This window comes from Varanus komodoensis, unplaced genomic scaffold (assembly GCF_004798865.1).
Source record: "Varanus komodoensis strain SLA01 unplaced genomic scaffold, ASM479886v1 scaffold6_4, whole genome shotgun sequence".
NCBI classification, from domain to species: Eukaryota; Metazoa; Chordata; class Lepidosauria; order Squamata; family Varanidae; genus Varanus; species Varanus komodoensis.
Window position 1 is genome coordinate 7,078,858 of NW_025336347.1, and position 14,627 is coordinate 7,093,484.

General features: G+C 48.7%; 1 protein-coding gene across 2 annotated transcripts in view; it reads left to right on the plus strand.

Annotated features, from left to right (window-relative positions):
• Positions 1-1,657: 1,657 nt before the first annotated feature.
• Positions 1,658-14,627, plus strand: part of PDZRN3 (PDZ domain containing ring finger 3) — a 216,149-nt gene continuing 203,179 nt past the window's right edge. For both annotated transcript variants that reach the window (XM_044451871.1, XM_044451872.1), the window contains exon 1: positions 1,658-2,377. In XM_044451871.1, coding sequence (XP_044307806.1) covers positions 1,658-2,377 — 720 coding nt within the window. The remainder of the gene's footprint in view (positions 2,378-14,627) is intronic.

Genomic DNA, 14,627 nt, shown 5'->3' on the forward strand with positions numbered 1-14,627 from the left:
TGAGCGGAGTCAGCTGGAGCCAGGGGTCAGACTAGATGGCCTGGGAGACCCCTTCTGACTCACTGTTTCTATGTTTCTAACTAAACTACTCTCCTGAGCCCTGTTGCACTGCTCTGGAGGAACAACCCTTCAGCTTCATACCAGGTTGAACAGTTCCATAAAATGCCATATAACAACTTCCTCGCACAGTTCCTCAGGTCCTGCTCCTGAACCGGCTGAATACCTGTTCCCCTGGTCAGAAGAGAAGGCAAGTCAAAGAGTTGGAGGGGAGAGAAAGAGCAAGACTAGAGTTGGTGGGTGAAACTGTGAAGTAAAGATGTGAATGGGAGAGGAAGACCAAGACTATAGCTTAGGAAGGCTGAGGAAGAAGGTGAGGGGTGGGCAAAGGAGAGAAATGTGAAGAAAGGGGTTGTGGGGAGAAATGGTAAGGCTAGAGGCTGGAGAGAGTGAGGGAGAGAGAAAGGGGAAAGGTCTGTGTGGATGGGAGATCGGGCCACCCAGGAAGCACTTTCCCCTCTTGCCTGGCTCCTTCTCTCCCCACCACTTCGAGACCAGGCAGACCTCCAAGGCCAACCTCCTGGGCCCAGCCACCTCGGCACCAGGAGCCATTTTGTGGGGATGCCCTCAGTAGTTCCTCGAATTCCCAAATGTGTCCGCGGGTCCAAAAAGGCTGGGGCCTCCTGCCATAAAACCTTTCCCTCTCACCAGAAATCCAGTGCCAAAGCTCAAGAGAAGACACCCACCCAGCGCCACCAAGAGCAGAATTTAACAGGCACCAACAAAACGCTGCAGCCCAGCAGAACAGATGCTGCTCCTGCTCCTGTTTCAGATAACCCTTCGAAGGAAAGGGGGCAGCCCGCGGAGAAGAGGGAGGGAGGGAGGGAAGGAGGGAGAGACCGCACCACTGCTATAGAGTTCCGCTGCATGCCAGAGGACACGCATCGCCCCGACTCCACAACCCCGCAGAGCAAAGTTCCCGACTCCATTACAGGGACGGGCGCTCAGAGATTCCCACAGCACTGCATCCAAGGCATTGAAATCTCTCCTCGTTTCGCAGATCCAGCGAGCTGGCGAGCTGGCTTTCGCTCGTGAATAAAGAGCGGGTTAAAAGCGGCCCCGAGCGCTGCCACGCGCCCCCCGGCGCCCCCTTTATTATTTAAAAAAGAGAGCAAGATCGAGCCAAAAAAGGAGCGTAGGAGGGCTCGGGAAAGACGGTGCGGAGGGGAGGAAGGAGGGAGGGGACGACGGAGGGGACGGGCGAGAGTGGGAGAAGGACCTCTGCGCTTTAACTAGGATCAATGTGGTAGAGGATTCCTCCCCAGCGTTTTCAAGGAAGTCTGAGGCAATTAGTTCAGTCAGTAGACAGCCTGCAGCCAGCCAGTCTGGGCTGCTCCCAATGACTAGCAAGGAGCCCGAGCGAAGAGCGGCCGCAATCGTTTCCTATGATCTCGGCCGTCTGGGTTGCTCCTGAGAAAGCTTACTCTGCTCCCCGCAGCTCCGGAGGGTGTCTGCTTTGGGGCGGGCGACTTTTTCTTAGTTTTCACTTTTCGGGGGGTGGTGGGGAGAGTTTCCATTTTCCCCTGCAGGGGGCTGGTGTGCCCGCGCGCGAGTTCCTCCACGGGATCGTCGCGCGCCCGGAGGGTGAAGGGGGAGAGCAATGGGCTTCGAGCTGGATCGGTTCATCGGGGAGGTGGACCCCGACCTGAAGTGCAATCTGTGCAACAAGGTGCTGGAGGACCCGCTCACCACGCCGTGCGGGCACGTGTTCTGCGCCGGCTGCGTCCTGCCGTGGGTCGTGCAGCAGGGCAGCTGCCCGGTGAAGTGCCAGCGCATCTCCACCAAGGAGCTCAACCACGTCCTGCCGCTGAAGAGCCTCATCCTCAAGCTGGACATCAGGTGCGCCAACCGGGCGCGGGGCTGCGACCGCGTGGTCAAGCTGCAGCACCTGGCCGAGCACGCCGGGATGTGCGGCTTCTCGGAGGCCAGGTGCCGCCACAAGGGCTGCGCCGAGGTGCTCAACCTGCGCGACGTGGACGCGCACATGCGCGAGAGCTGCGAGGCGCGCCCGGTGGGCCTGTGCGAGCGCGGCTGCGGCTTGGTGCTCACCCACCGCGAGCAGCGCGCCGGCTCGCACTGCTGCCTGCAGGCGCTCAAGGCGCACAACGGCGCCCTCCAGGCCCAGCTGGCCGGCCTCGAGAAGGAGCTCAAGAAGGAGGCGCTGCGGGCCGGCAAGCGGGAGAAGTCGCTGCTCTCGCAGCTCTCGGCCGTCCAGCTCGAGCTCCAGATGACAGCGCTGCGCTACCAGAAGAAGTTCACCGAGTACAGCGCCCGCCTCGACTCGCTCAGCCGCAGCCTGGCCGCCTCCTCGCCCAGCAAGGTGAACCGCGGGGGGCGGGCGGGGGCGCCCTCAGCACGCTTTCCTTGCTCCCCAGCTTCCCGCGCCCCCTTTGCCCGTCCTCTCCCCTGCGCTCCGCTCTGGTCCTCCGCCACGCAGAGTCCTGTGGCATCTTGAAGGCGGCACCGCTTCCTTTTGGCGTCCGCTTGCGCGGCGGACTAACGCGCCCCTTCCGCAGCTGGCGCGGGGTGGTGGGAGAGACGGATCCTGCCCACGACGGCTGATGCCGCAAGAAGGGCCGCGCGCCTTGGGGCGCTTCCGCGGGAGTCGTCCGCACCGCATGCAGCGGAGCTCCCTTCTGAGCAAGAACGCTCCTTCAGTCGGTTGGCCTTCAAGGTGCCTCGGGGCTCTTGGGGAACGGACTGACGAAGCGATCCGTTTGGAATTTGGCTCTTGGGATGGCACAGTTTTCATGGAAAGATTGCTCACATCATCAAACCTGCCCTTCCGTCCGTCCTTCCTTCTTTGCCCTTCTTAAGCAACTCTATAAAGATAACCAGAGGCATTGCTAGGGAACCGCCCATTGGGCCTGAAGGCCCAAACCTCTCATCAGAAGACCTAAATTTCTGGGTCCTATAGCTGCCCACCACTTTGCTGTCTATGGAGAGGTCCAGGGGCCCTGATGATCTTGGTTGAATCTGTTCCCCCTGGAATAACTGGCTTTTTGCCCACATATGCCTCACATTCTGGTTCCCCTCTTCTGCAGTGCCCCCCCCCGCACCTCCCCTCTGTGCATGCCTTGTTAAAAGGCTGGGTGTCCTTAGGAGTCAGGATCATTTGCAGACTTTAAATCAGCATATGTAGATTTGGGCATTTTTACTTTTTCCCTTGTGTTTTTTGCCAGATCTTTTCGGTACCTACCACTGCCTCTGCAGATAACTTGTAGGATGTGCTTGCCACTCCACCTCCCCCTTTCTTGCACCTCCAATGTTTGATATCTCAGTGACAAACTGTTTCTGAGTTTGAACTTCTCAAAATGTGTCACATCTTTACATTTGGGCAACGCCAGAAGTTTGGCACAGATGTTTTGGTGAGAGGAAACATCCCTTTCAGAGAAATGTAGGGAAGTGTCCAGCCAAGTGCCAGACTTCTGGCACGAAAGTGTGTGTTTGTGTGTGTGCGCGCCTGCAATCAGGAAGATACAACAAGGCAGAAGTTTGGACGAGATAGGACTTTCCTTGTTTATTTTCTTCTCTTTCTCTTATTAGCAAGGTTTGGGGATGGTCAAATTAGCTCTCCCTTCTTTCCTTTGAAACTTATTTTCTTTCCCCTCCCCTCCCTCCCTTTGCTTACAGACATGTCTGTCAGCTGCAGCTTCAGCCAGCTGGCGGGCTCAGCATGAAGGGCAAATATTTACAGCTAAGCTGCTCACCACTAACTTGGGAGAAATAGGACCTGCCTTGGAAAGGAGGAATACAGATAGAGAGAGGGAGAGAGAGAGAGAGAGAGAGAGGAGGGGGGTGTATAATCAAAACACAGGAGAGCACAGGAGTTCCCATGCTCAGGGCACTGTACATTTAAAACAACAATGGCATTCTTCTCATAACCATGACAAGTTGCTTCACAGGGCAGTTTCTCAGGTGACACTTAAGGGTGATGGACTTGCCTAATGCAGGATTGTGTTTGTATTTCCTCTGTAACACAGGCATATCTTTTTTGCTATTTCAGTCACAAGCATGTTTGATAGGATTTATGGAAAAAATGGAGCACATTCTTAGGAAATAGAGTAGCACTCAGTTTTCTTCTTTTCATGAGTGATAGCTGAAGCTTAAATGTATTTTTGTGTTTTTCTCTTTTAAAAGCTACTGGGTATCTCTGGGTGCCTCTTATAATTGAAAAGTGCACAGATGGGAGTTTGTAAAGAAGGAGAAAGAAACCTAACTTTTGGTTTTCCCGTTTCCACACCCCACCCAAACAAAAGAGGAGTTTGATACTCCAAAATGGGATTTTCAGGACTTGGAGTGGTATTGAATAGGTATCAGCTATTACAAAGCATCATTGCTGACTAAAGAATTGCTCTCCTTGGGACTTGCTACATGTGGCTTTTCAAGGGCTTTGTAGAGTAGATGCATCACATCTGTTAGTACAACCTCTAATGGGGAAGTTCACACATCACTACAAGCCGCAATGCCTTGGTTGTTCACTGAAAAGCCCACGGTGTACCCACGCATAATCTGGCTGGGCCTGGGTTGCTCCCCCTGTCTCCCCTCTCACTGCTCCAGCCTGCACCGGCCGTATCCCAGGGTCCTTTACTGCAGAACCTGTCTTGTCTCAGGCCCTCCCAGCTTGGTTGCTACCCCATTTTGTTCTTTGCTGGAGGCTTTGTTTTGCTTTGTTTGGCAGCCTGGAAAATGCAGTTTGGGTCACTTTTTACATTGTTATCCTCATTTCTTCACCCCCTCCCCCAAGTTGTGCAACTGCTTTTGTACTGATATTACTTTTGGGCCTTACACCAGTACACTCTTACCTTTTTCTGATCTATGAAGCCTTGCCTGAATAGTTTTCTTGTCAATTTTAGCTGTCAAAAGAAAGAAAAACAAGACTGCCTATCGACTCATTTGCACACAGTTGCCTGGGCCAAGGTGCCTGACTGGCAGCTGAGAAGTGACATAGGTGCATCGAAAGGGGGCCGGGGCATTGTCACTCACTCGATAATGTGATCCTTTTCATTTTAAGTGTAGAACTGCCAGTCTCAGTGCCTCTGGCCTTTCTAACACTATCCTGAGTCTCAGCTTTCTGAGTGCTGCAGTTCCTTGGCAGTTCTAAAACAATGCACAGAAATATACAAAGTAAGTGGAAAGGAAATTTGCTCATCTGTAGTAATTGAGCAGTTATTGCAAATGTGCAAATTTCCCCTCCAATTACTTCCCAGCCATTACATTTGTGTACATTTCCGCCTTTCTTTATCCATTTGTTTTTAGCATTGGCAGATAACTGCAGTAAACACAGCAGTAAGTTCTCCTTAAGGGAGCTGCAAAGGGAAGCACTCTGTTGACTCAGAAACTGTTGAAAAGGTGAGGGCATTGAGAAGTGCCATTTCAACACACGGTGAGGGGATTACATTGCCAAGGGGGAGATACTGTTCGTCACGGGCTGCTGGGAGTGGTGGGCAGCGAAAGCCCCGGCTGCTCACTTGCAGAGTCTTCTGATGCCCTGTCTTTTGCCACTTGCCTTGCCTTCATGAGTGCTTCTCAGCTGACTGCCAGATGCTTGGCCCCTAGTAGCTGCGCACATGCTAGCCTGTATCCAGCTTTGCATTGTCCTCCCTTTGACAGCTGAAATTGGCTCAGGAATTGACCAGAGAAGACTACGGGGCAGCCCTAAGCACACACATTCCAGGAAATGTATACAAAATTACAACCCCAATTGTTCATTTTTGAGACACTGGAAAAAAAATTCTGCAGGCCAGGGAAGACCTGACAGTCCTTTCAGAGTGTTCTTTGGCACCAGGGGAAGGCCAGGCACTGGCAAGAGTCTGGAAGGAGCAGCCAGGGCAGATGCTGCTCTTGCTGTACCCCACAAGGGGAGCAGTATCCCGACAGGTTGCCCATGGGCCACTGGGCAATCAACTTTTAAGCAAGCCATGTGTTCTCAGGATGGGTTATTTGGAAGTAAGCATAGAGCTAGAAAATCCTTTGTGGTCACAGGATTCCCCTAGGAATTCCTAAAATGGGCACTGCATGCACAGTACTCAGGCCATCTTTTCTTTCAGAGTCTATCTAGAGAAACACATTCTGCAGCTTTCACAAGCATCCTGTGCTATTTCTGTCACCTTTTGCTTTTGCCTCTCATCTGTGCTTAGCAATTGTGCAAGCGATTGCTAGTGATCATTGATTTAAGAAGCATTGTCTGATGCCCATCTTAGACCTGTGCTATTCCCCTTGAACAACAGAGAGTCAGCCATCAATGGAAGCTCTGTGCATACTTTCTAAAACAAGCCGCTATCGACACTTGGAGAAGGGTACAGGATTGCGCCTGTATAGCTGTCCCCAGTGTCTGTACATTACTAGGTCCTAGCACATAGCGCATACGTGCATATAGGCTGTATGCGCATAGGCATTCATGTGTGAAAAACGAAAAAGGAATCTTGCTAGGTCGGACTGTGTTGAGCCTCCGGGTTCTCACGTGGCTAGCCTAAGGCCCCCAGCATGCACAAGATGGCGTAAGGACAGTAGCCGTCTGCCATTGCTCCAGCGGGATTCAGTGGCATGCTGCAGCCAGACATGGAGGTTTGACCTCATGCATACTGGGCATAGATGCTTGTTCAGATTGCATCATGAGCAATCAGGAAGGGTGCTTGCAAACTCTTGTGAGCAGAATTTAGGTGTCTGCAACCATGCTCCGTCCAATTCAGTCCAGTCCATCACCCTTGTCATCTGCCCCACAAACCAGAAATGACCTTTGGGGAAGGCACAGGCAGCAAGTGGAGGCGGCAGGCCTGGTGGTGTGTTCTTGCCTGCTGGGAATTCTGGGATGTGTAGTCCCAGTCCCTGGTGGGAAAAGTCACTGCACTGACCCTCTAGGAATGCCTTCTGCCACCAGCTCCCTCTTCCCCTTCCGTGATAGTATCTTGTGCTTGGGGTAGATGAGGAGGGAGGTTGTGAGCTTGAGCACTTTCTGAACAAGTTTTGTGAGCATGTGAACAGAATGCTTACAAAATACTGACCCCTTTCAGGGCAAGCAAATGTAGAAAACTATTCATAATTTTTCATGACTCTACACTGCAAAACTTATTATCTGATATAGTCCACAAGTCAGAACACAGTTTGAGGTGGAAAACTGAGAACTCACCCAGATCAAGGTTTGAGTTGAACATCCCCAGAGATACATGGTGCTCATGCAGTGCTACCTCCAAATAGTTCCACCCATCAAACTGGATTGTAGCCAAGGAGCAGTTTCAAAGAGTGCAACCCACCTTCACTGTGGTTGCCGTCACAAAAGGAAGGAAGTGCCTGGAGACTCCAGGGTCAAATCTGCTTTCCAGAGTCAGGTGGCTTGCAGAAATGGGTCTTGCAGCAGTGCCCCTTGGAGCACTGAAGGGGCTTGAGTCCACAACCCTGCGTCTCCTCTCAGTGTGACTCTCCCATAAAACTTACTGCTCACTAGTCCTTTATGGTAAACTGCCCCTTGTTGGCAGTCACATTGGTCACATTGATCTTGCATTCAGGTTTCACAGTCATATTCAGGAACCAGTGGAAAAGGGCCAGTTTTGTGGTTTCAAAGTCCCGATGGCTTTTTCCGAGCCTCTGATCTGTGGAATTCCATCACTGAAGTCGTGCCTTTCCTGCTCTTTGTGCACTTGGCTGACATTGATCCCATTCTGTCAGCAATGCTGATATGTCACATCCCTTCTGCTGATGCTTCTGCAATGAAGGCTGGCTTTTCTGCATATGGTTGTATTTCATCTCCTTTCAGACTGGATCCTGAATGGGTTCCTTTTTACAGTTCAGAATTAACAAGTTCAAATAAGTTCAAAGCTTCAGTACTGTGTTAGTTTGAAGACCTTACAGCTGCTTTGATGCTGAGATCTGAAGCCCGGTCTCGGCTGCTAGAATATCGATTGCTTGCCCAAGTGTTGGCGCAGCCTCCTCCTGCCTGACCCCCTGCGGGGCTGACCATCGGCCATGCTGTCAGGTGCTGATGGGCATTACAGTCCCAAACCAATGGACACCAGTGTGGGAAGGCTACACCAAGCAATGGGGAGTTTGGCTGGCACACATTTGAACGGAATACTTTGGCTCTTGAACCCCTGAATATCACACAGAAGGACAGAGGAGGAGCTCCTCAGCCAAAGAGCCAAGTGGGTGAGCAGTAGGGGGAGAATGACCTAAGCTGCTTTGAGTTCTTTGTAAGAAAAAAAGTGGGATATGCATCAAATAAAACAAACAGTTCTACATCACTGCTGTAGATGAAGCCAATCCATGCTGTGATGCTGACTGCCCTCGCATGTTGGGTCAGGACATGGGTCCTCAAAGTATGGCCTGCGGGACGGATCCAGCCTGCCATACCCATTCATCTGGCCCGCGCCGCCACCCCCCGCCCGCGTGCGTGCTCACCACGTGGGCGGGAGGTGGTGGCTTGCTCACTTGGAGATGGTTTTGGACTTGTTGGGAGATCTCTGAGCAAGCGAGCGAGCTGCCGCGTGTGCCCAACACCACCTCGTGCGCACCCGACGATGCCTCACCGGCCCGTGCGTGTAGCTGCCGCCTTTCAACTGGCCCCCTATTGAAAAAGTTTGAGGACCCCTGGGTTAGGGCATTGCATTTCCTGCTAGGATACCCTTTCTCAAAGTACAAACTAACCCCTGGGTTTCAGACAATGCAATGACACACATTCAAGGGTTGAATGTGTGGGTAGTTGTTGAACCATGGTGTTTGTTGAAACCTGGGCTCATGCTGTCTGAACACAGCTGTGCTAACAAGCCATGGTTTGTTAATCACAGACAAGCACTGAAGAGAACTCATGTTTATTGTTGAGTTGTGGACCATGGGTTGTTTATCATGGCTTGTTGTCTTGGCTGGGTTCAGACATCATGATAACCCATATTTCAACAGCTGATGGTTCAACAGCAACACATACTCAATGCTTAAGTGTGTGCTATTGTGTTGAATGAATCCAGTTAGTGACTGGGTTTGCACGACATATGCCATAGTCTGCATATAGGACAGGTAAAGCTTGTTATGTTGTCTGAACCCAACAGCATGATTTGTTAACCATGCACAAGCCATTCTGGTTGGGCTGGGATATCATGACAAACTACCCCAACTTTATAAATCAACTCGGCTTATGGTGTAGTGGGAATTCAGTCAATGTCCGGGTGCTTCCAAGAGTGTGAGAGAAGTATGCAGCTTCCTTGGATTTCCTGTGAAATTAACGTACTTGATATTTTTGAAGTTTGATTCTGGAATTTGCAGTTGCTAGGGAAGCAAGTGACGTGCATATAACAGTATATTTTCAAGACAGTCCAGACATGGAGTGATCTCATCACTGGAATATGTAATGTCTGAATCCACTGTTGGTCTCCTAACTGTGCTCTGGCATTATTAGATTACTCGACGGGGTGCTTCAGTTGCTATTAAAAAAAAATCTGATTATGTCTCCACTATACAAAGTGTGCAGCAATGTTTTCATCAGATTTATGGACACAGCTGGTTAACATGACTGTTTGTTTTCAGCTTGTCTACAAAAAGGCTGTTATGTAGTTTTCAGGGGAAAAAGGCAGCGTGTAATCTGCAGAAAGCCAAAAGGTGTCATGTCGCCACGAAACTGTGGTATAAAGCTCAATCAATTACATGTCTTTCACAGCCTTTTGGGCAAGTTTCCAAGGCTAACAGTTTAAGCCAGAAGAAGGTACAATTAGAAAAAATATACAACTTCACACACTGGAGAATTCTGAAGGAAGATCAGCGAGGGGATTGTCCTGCTTATTCAGCAGATGCGAGGATCGAAGAGGAGTGGCTTCCAGTATTTTGATGCCCAGATTATTTAATCAGACAACAGTGTCAGCATGGTTCTGTGCAGGACAAGGATTTAGCGGCAGGCATGCAGACTGGGCTCGGGGACTTGCAGGTTCCAAGACATTCAGCCTAGGTTGGCACATGATATCAAATAGCCCATTCCACATGCTGCCTCTTTGCACCTTGTCAAACCGGGCTCACCATTTTGTTGTAAAGAAGCTTTTCTCATATTTCACACTTTCTGCAGTAAACTGCAGTTGCTCAGTCAGTGTCTAAATATTCCTGGCACAGTTGAGCTATGAGAATATAAATACTTTGTAAAACTCTTCTTGGACACAAGCATTTCTCTCAATGTTGGATTCTCCTTTTTGCACTGTGACTTAATTATATTTGTGCTCCAACACATCAATAACCTGCAAGGGAAAACATGCAAACAAATCGAAAACACAGCATATGGAAGAAAACCTGGAAACCCAAGTGGAAGAATAGCATGCCACTGCTGCTCCAGAAACGAGATCAATTTGCACGCCAAAAGCCAATGCACCATATCAAAACTTGGGTTCGATGAGGGATGATTTTGTAAGCATCCCTCATCAGATGTCTGCAACCTAAACCTCATCAGATGTCTCTTCCCGTCCAGCAATGGGCAGCTTGCAATATCCAGGTTATTTTTGGATTCCGCATTAACTGCAACCACCATGCCTGATGGTGAGGAATGATGAGAGCTGTACTCCAACTACACCTGCAGCATCATAGTTTGCCTGCAGTTGAAGTTTTGTAACCTCCACATGGGTGATGTGGCCTCCTGCCCATGACAAGTAAGCCAAGATGTTGCTTCTGCAATACCTAAACCATTTATGCCACATGATTCAGGGTCAAGCCGAAAGAGGTGGTTTCATAGGGCCCCAAAATCTTGATAGCAGCTTAATCTTAATGTAATGTAATCTTGATTACAAAATCTTAATGTAATCCATGCATGCTGTTCTGTCTTTTCACATCTAGCGACCATCCCTATTACTTCCACAGAACGCACGCTTGTCCCAGCATAGGATTCGCAGTCGACTGGTGACTCCAGTGCCATTCTGCAAGCTGAGCCCTCGTACTGGCACTGCAGTCCTGCACTGGGTACTTCCAGACAAAACCTTTCTAGCAACATTGTCCCCGCTGCCTCGTGAAATGCTACGCAGGGTCCAGATGTTGATGTCTTCCGCTTGTAGCCCTTCTTCGTTCACCCACAGCTCCCCACATCTCTTTTCTTACTGTTGAAAATGCATGGAGGAGAATAATGCCTTTGATGGTTTGTGCTGAGAGCCTTCCCCTGGAAGCATCAATAGTGTCCCATCCTAGGCACACTAACTGAGCTCATGAGGCATGGCGAGCGACTCTGTGTGGCTCCCATGGCTTGTATGGCTTCCAAGCTCCCTGCTCTGCCCTGCTCTTACCATATACCTCATCAGCCCCTGGGAGCAAAGCCCCATCTGCCCCGCATCTTTCCCTATTGACTTCAGCTGCCTCTTCCTGATAAGTCTGCTGAACTTTTGAGATGGGTTCTTCCTTTGTCCCCTTTCCCACCTCTGTAATGCTTCCCAACCACTCTAACCCCACCCCCCCAAACAAATTGAACGATGACATGTGTTGCTAGGAGCACTGGGTAGTCTATGGTGTTTCTTCAACAATGCTAAAATGGAGCTCCTGGGTCCAGACATCACAAAGAGCCCTGGTGAAGCATGGAATCCTTGCAAAAACCATTGTATTATTCTGTGGTTTTGTGGAACTCACTGAAACTCCATGATTGGGTTCTGAGGACATGACAGACCAGCACGAATAAGAAATCATCGCTGCTTCTTACGAGGTGCCAATGACTCCTGTCTTGTAGGACTGGGCCACAGGTGGCATTGAGCTTCTAGTGCAAGTCCTCAGTTTCCAGTACCATTTGATGTGTCTCTTACGTTTTCTGCCCAATAGCTATGAAAATAGCTAGTCCCTTTGCCTGTGTCATCAGTGGAATTACAGACCTTTGCAAGTCATGTTTCCAGGCAGTCAGGAGTGGTGGAAAGAATCACTATGGTGTGATAGCTCTGAGGAATTAAAGTCCACTCAGTTGGGCTTGTGACTGATGGGTGAATCTCAAGGATAACAGCAGCAGCACATGAGTGCGTTCTTTGGTTTGGGATCTACTGCGCCATACATTTTCAACCATACTATCTTGCATTTGTCTGATAGCCTGCTGGTTCCAGGGCTATGGACTCCAAGGCTGCAGCTCTGTGACCATTTACCGGGAAGTAAGCCCATAGAACTCATAGGGTTTCACTTCAGAGTAGCTGTGTGTCTGATTCCACTACTTTTGCAATTTCGTCTTTGTCCATAGCTCATCTCCTCATAGTTTACCTGATTATAGGAATGATTGCTGGTAACCAGGTAGGCACTCTCAGTTTTCCTGTGACCCAGCCTGTGAAATGGAAACTACCATTTCATAATGTGTGTGCTGGCCTGTGTGCTAGATCAGCTGAAAAATTAGACAAGCAACATTATTACCAGAGGAGTGGGAGCACTCCTCATGTTTGGAATGGAATGTAGGAATTAGGTTGTTAGCTCAAAATCCTCTGCTAAGGGGACTGGAGCAACTTCGAGAATTATGTGTGAGAGCTTGCTTGACTCAGCTGTGGGTATAATTCATCTTGCCAGAAAGAGCAGGATTGCTGCAGAATCAAATGAGCTGAGTGGGTGGGACTAACCATGACATTTTGCAGTGCGGTGCTTTAGTACTAATACTAATATTGCTGATTGGTAGACAGGAAACTTATTCAAGTAAAAAGGGGAGGGGGAGAAATGGCAGACCCCTCATCCTGGAGATGCAGTAATTAAATATGCAGAATTCTAGAAGTGAAGCTCGCAGAGTTGCTGGAGCAAACAAGTTGCTGATCTGTTTCTTGATGCTTTGCAAGCACATCTGGTAGAATTATTACCATGATTCTTCTCCTAGACTACTGTGCTAAAAGGCAAACAATGGATCACTTATGGAACTGCAGAAAGAGCTAAAAGAAATTCATTAAAGTGTTCAGGCTGCTTTGGGCAAAACCTTTCCAAATCTACAAAACTCTTTTCAAATCTTTTCAAAAACTTTTACAGATCTAAAAAACCCTTTTCAAATCTTTAAAGAGCAAGCGAACAACTGGTATAATGCATTGTAGATATCTTCCACCACCCCAGTTCTTCTTTGGTTAAGAACCCATACAAAGTAGAAGTAGTAATGGAAACTTTTTTCTCAAGCTTTAATTACAGTTACCATCCTGAGCGCAATCCAGTAACTGGTTCTTGATCAAACTAATTGTATTCTTTTTTGCCTGCCATAAAGTAATGCAAGAGAGAAGACAGGGTTTTATGACAATGGCATGCCTGTTTTTTCTATTCTGAACTTATTAGACCTTAAAAGTGGTCTTGCAGGACTGGACATTTTTGCCTTGAAATATTATCTGATGTCTGGGCTTGGGGATTTCCGGAAAAACAACTCTCACCTTTTACTCCATTGCTCTTCTTTCAGAAGAGCTGAGCATGCACAAAGCCAATCAAAGCAAGCAGAAAGTAAAAGAACTTCGCATCTCCTGAGACTGGAATTTGATGTTACTCAGTGCTATATGCAAGAGATAAATAAACATACTTCCATTACGTGGCTGAAATCTACAGGATTTAAAATATCGTTAGGCATGGGGCAGAAGAACATGTTGCTCTTAATCGGCCACTAAATGATTTTATTGTCAAAAGTATGAAGAGAATGGGAATCTTTAGAATTCTGCTAGTTCTACCAAGTTGATTTTTAGTCCTGGGGCCTTTTTCTTTCATAGAACTGACAGGAAAATATATGATAGTGTGACCAATTCAGCAGAATGTTTCTCGGTATTAATATAGCATGATTGACAATTTCCCCTTGGCATGCAAGAAAGGAAAAGAAAGAAACAAGCTTCAAATGTCTGCACTGTGTTATGCGGCAACAATTGTAATGTATGCCATTAATTGATTATGAAAACCAGACATGTAAAATAACTTCCTGAAATTCTTGCATTTGTTCATGCCCCCTACCCTTTCTGAATCCAATGAAAAGTGGAAGATCCTTAAATATAGAGATGTTTATGCATAGAATTGATTATGAATGCATGCCGCCTTGGCCCAAATGTTTCCTACACATCATTGTTCAGGCCGAGTACTGCTGTGTTGCCGTAATTATCTAATATTTGATTCATGATGGAATTGGAATGTGTACATCGTGCAGATTCCTAGTAGTCCTGCTCAAGAGACAGGCTGTTACTTGGCTGTGTACTTGTTAATAGCAAATGCTAAAGATCCCTGTGAGTTATTAAATGCTATACCTGGTATGGAGACCTGCTCTGGCCCAGGGTCTCCCAAGTCCTAGGCCAGTGGTGGCGAACCTATGGCACGCATGCCGCAGCGGAAACACAGAGCCCTCTCTGTCGGCACACGAGCCAGGTTGCCCCAGCATCGCCCCAGCAGCATCGGATAACAGCGCACATAGGGGCCATGCACATGCTCGGAAAGCAGTACTGGTGCCAGGAGATGATGTCACAAGCTGCGACACATTAGCTGCAACTCGTCCGAGCTTTGGCATGACTGGTCAGTGCACTGCCAAGGATGTAAATATATATATTTGCTTGGACTGGCTGTTTTCAGGTTTTACTGCAGTGTTGGCACTTTGTGATAAATAAGTGGGTTTTGGATTGCAGTTTGGGCACTCGGTCTCTAAAAGGTTCACCATCACTGTC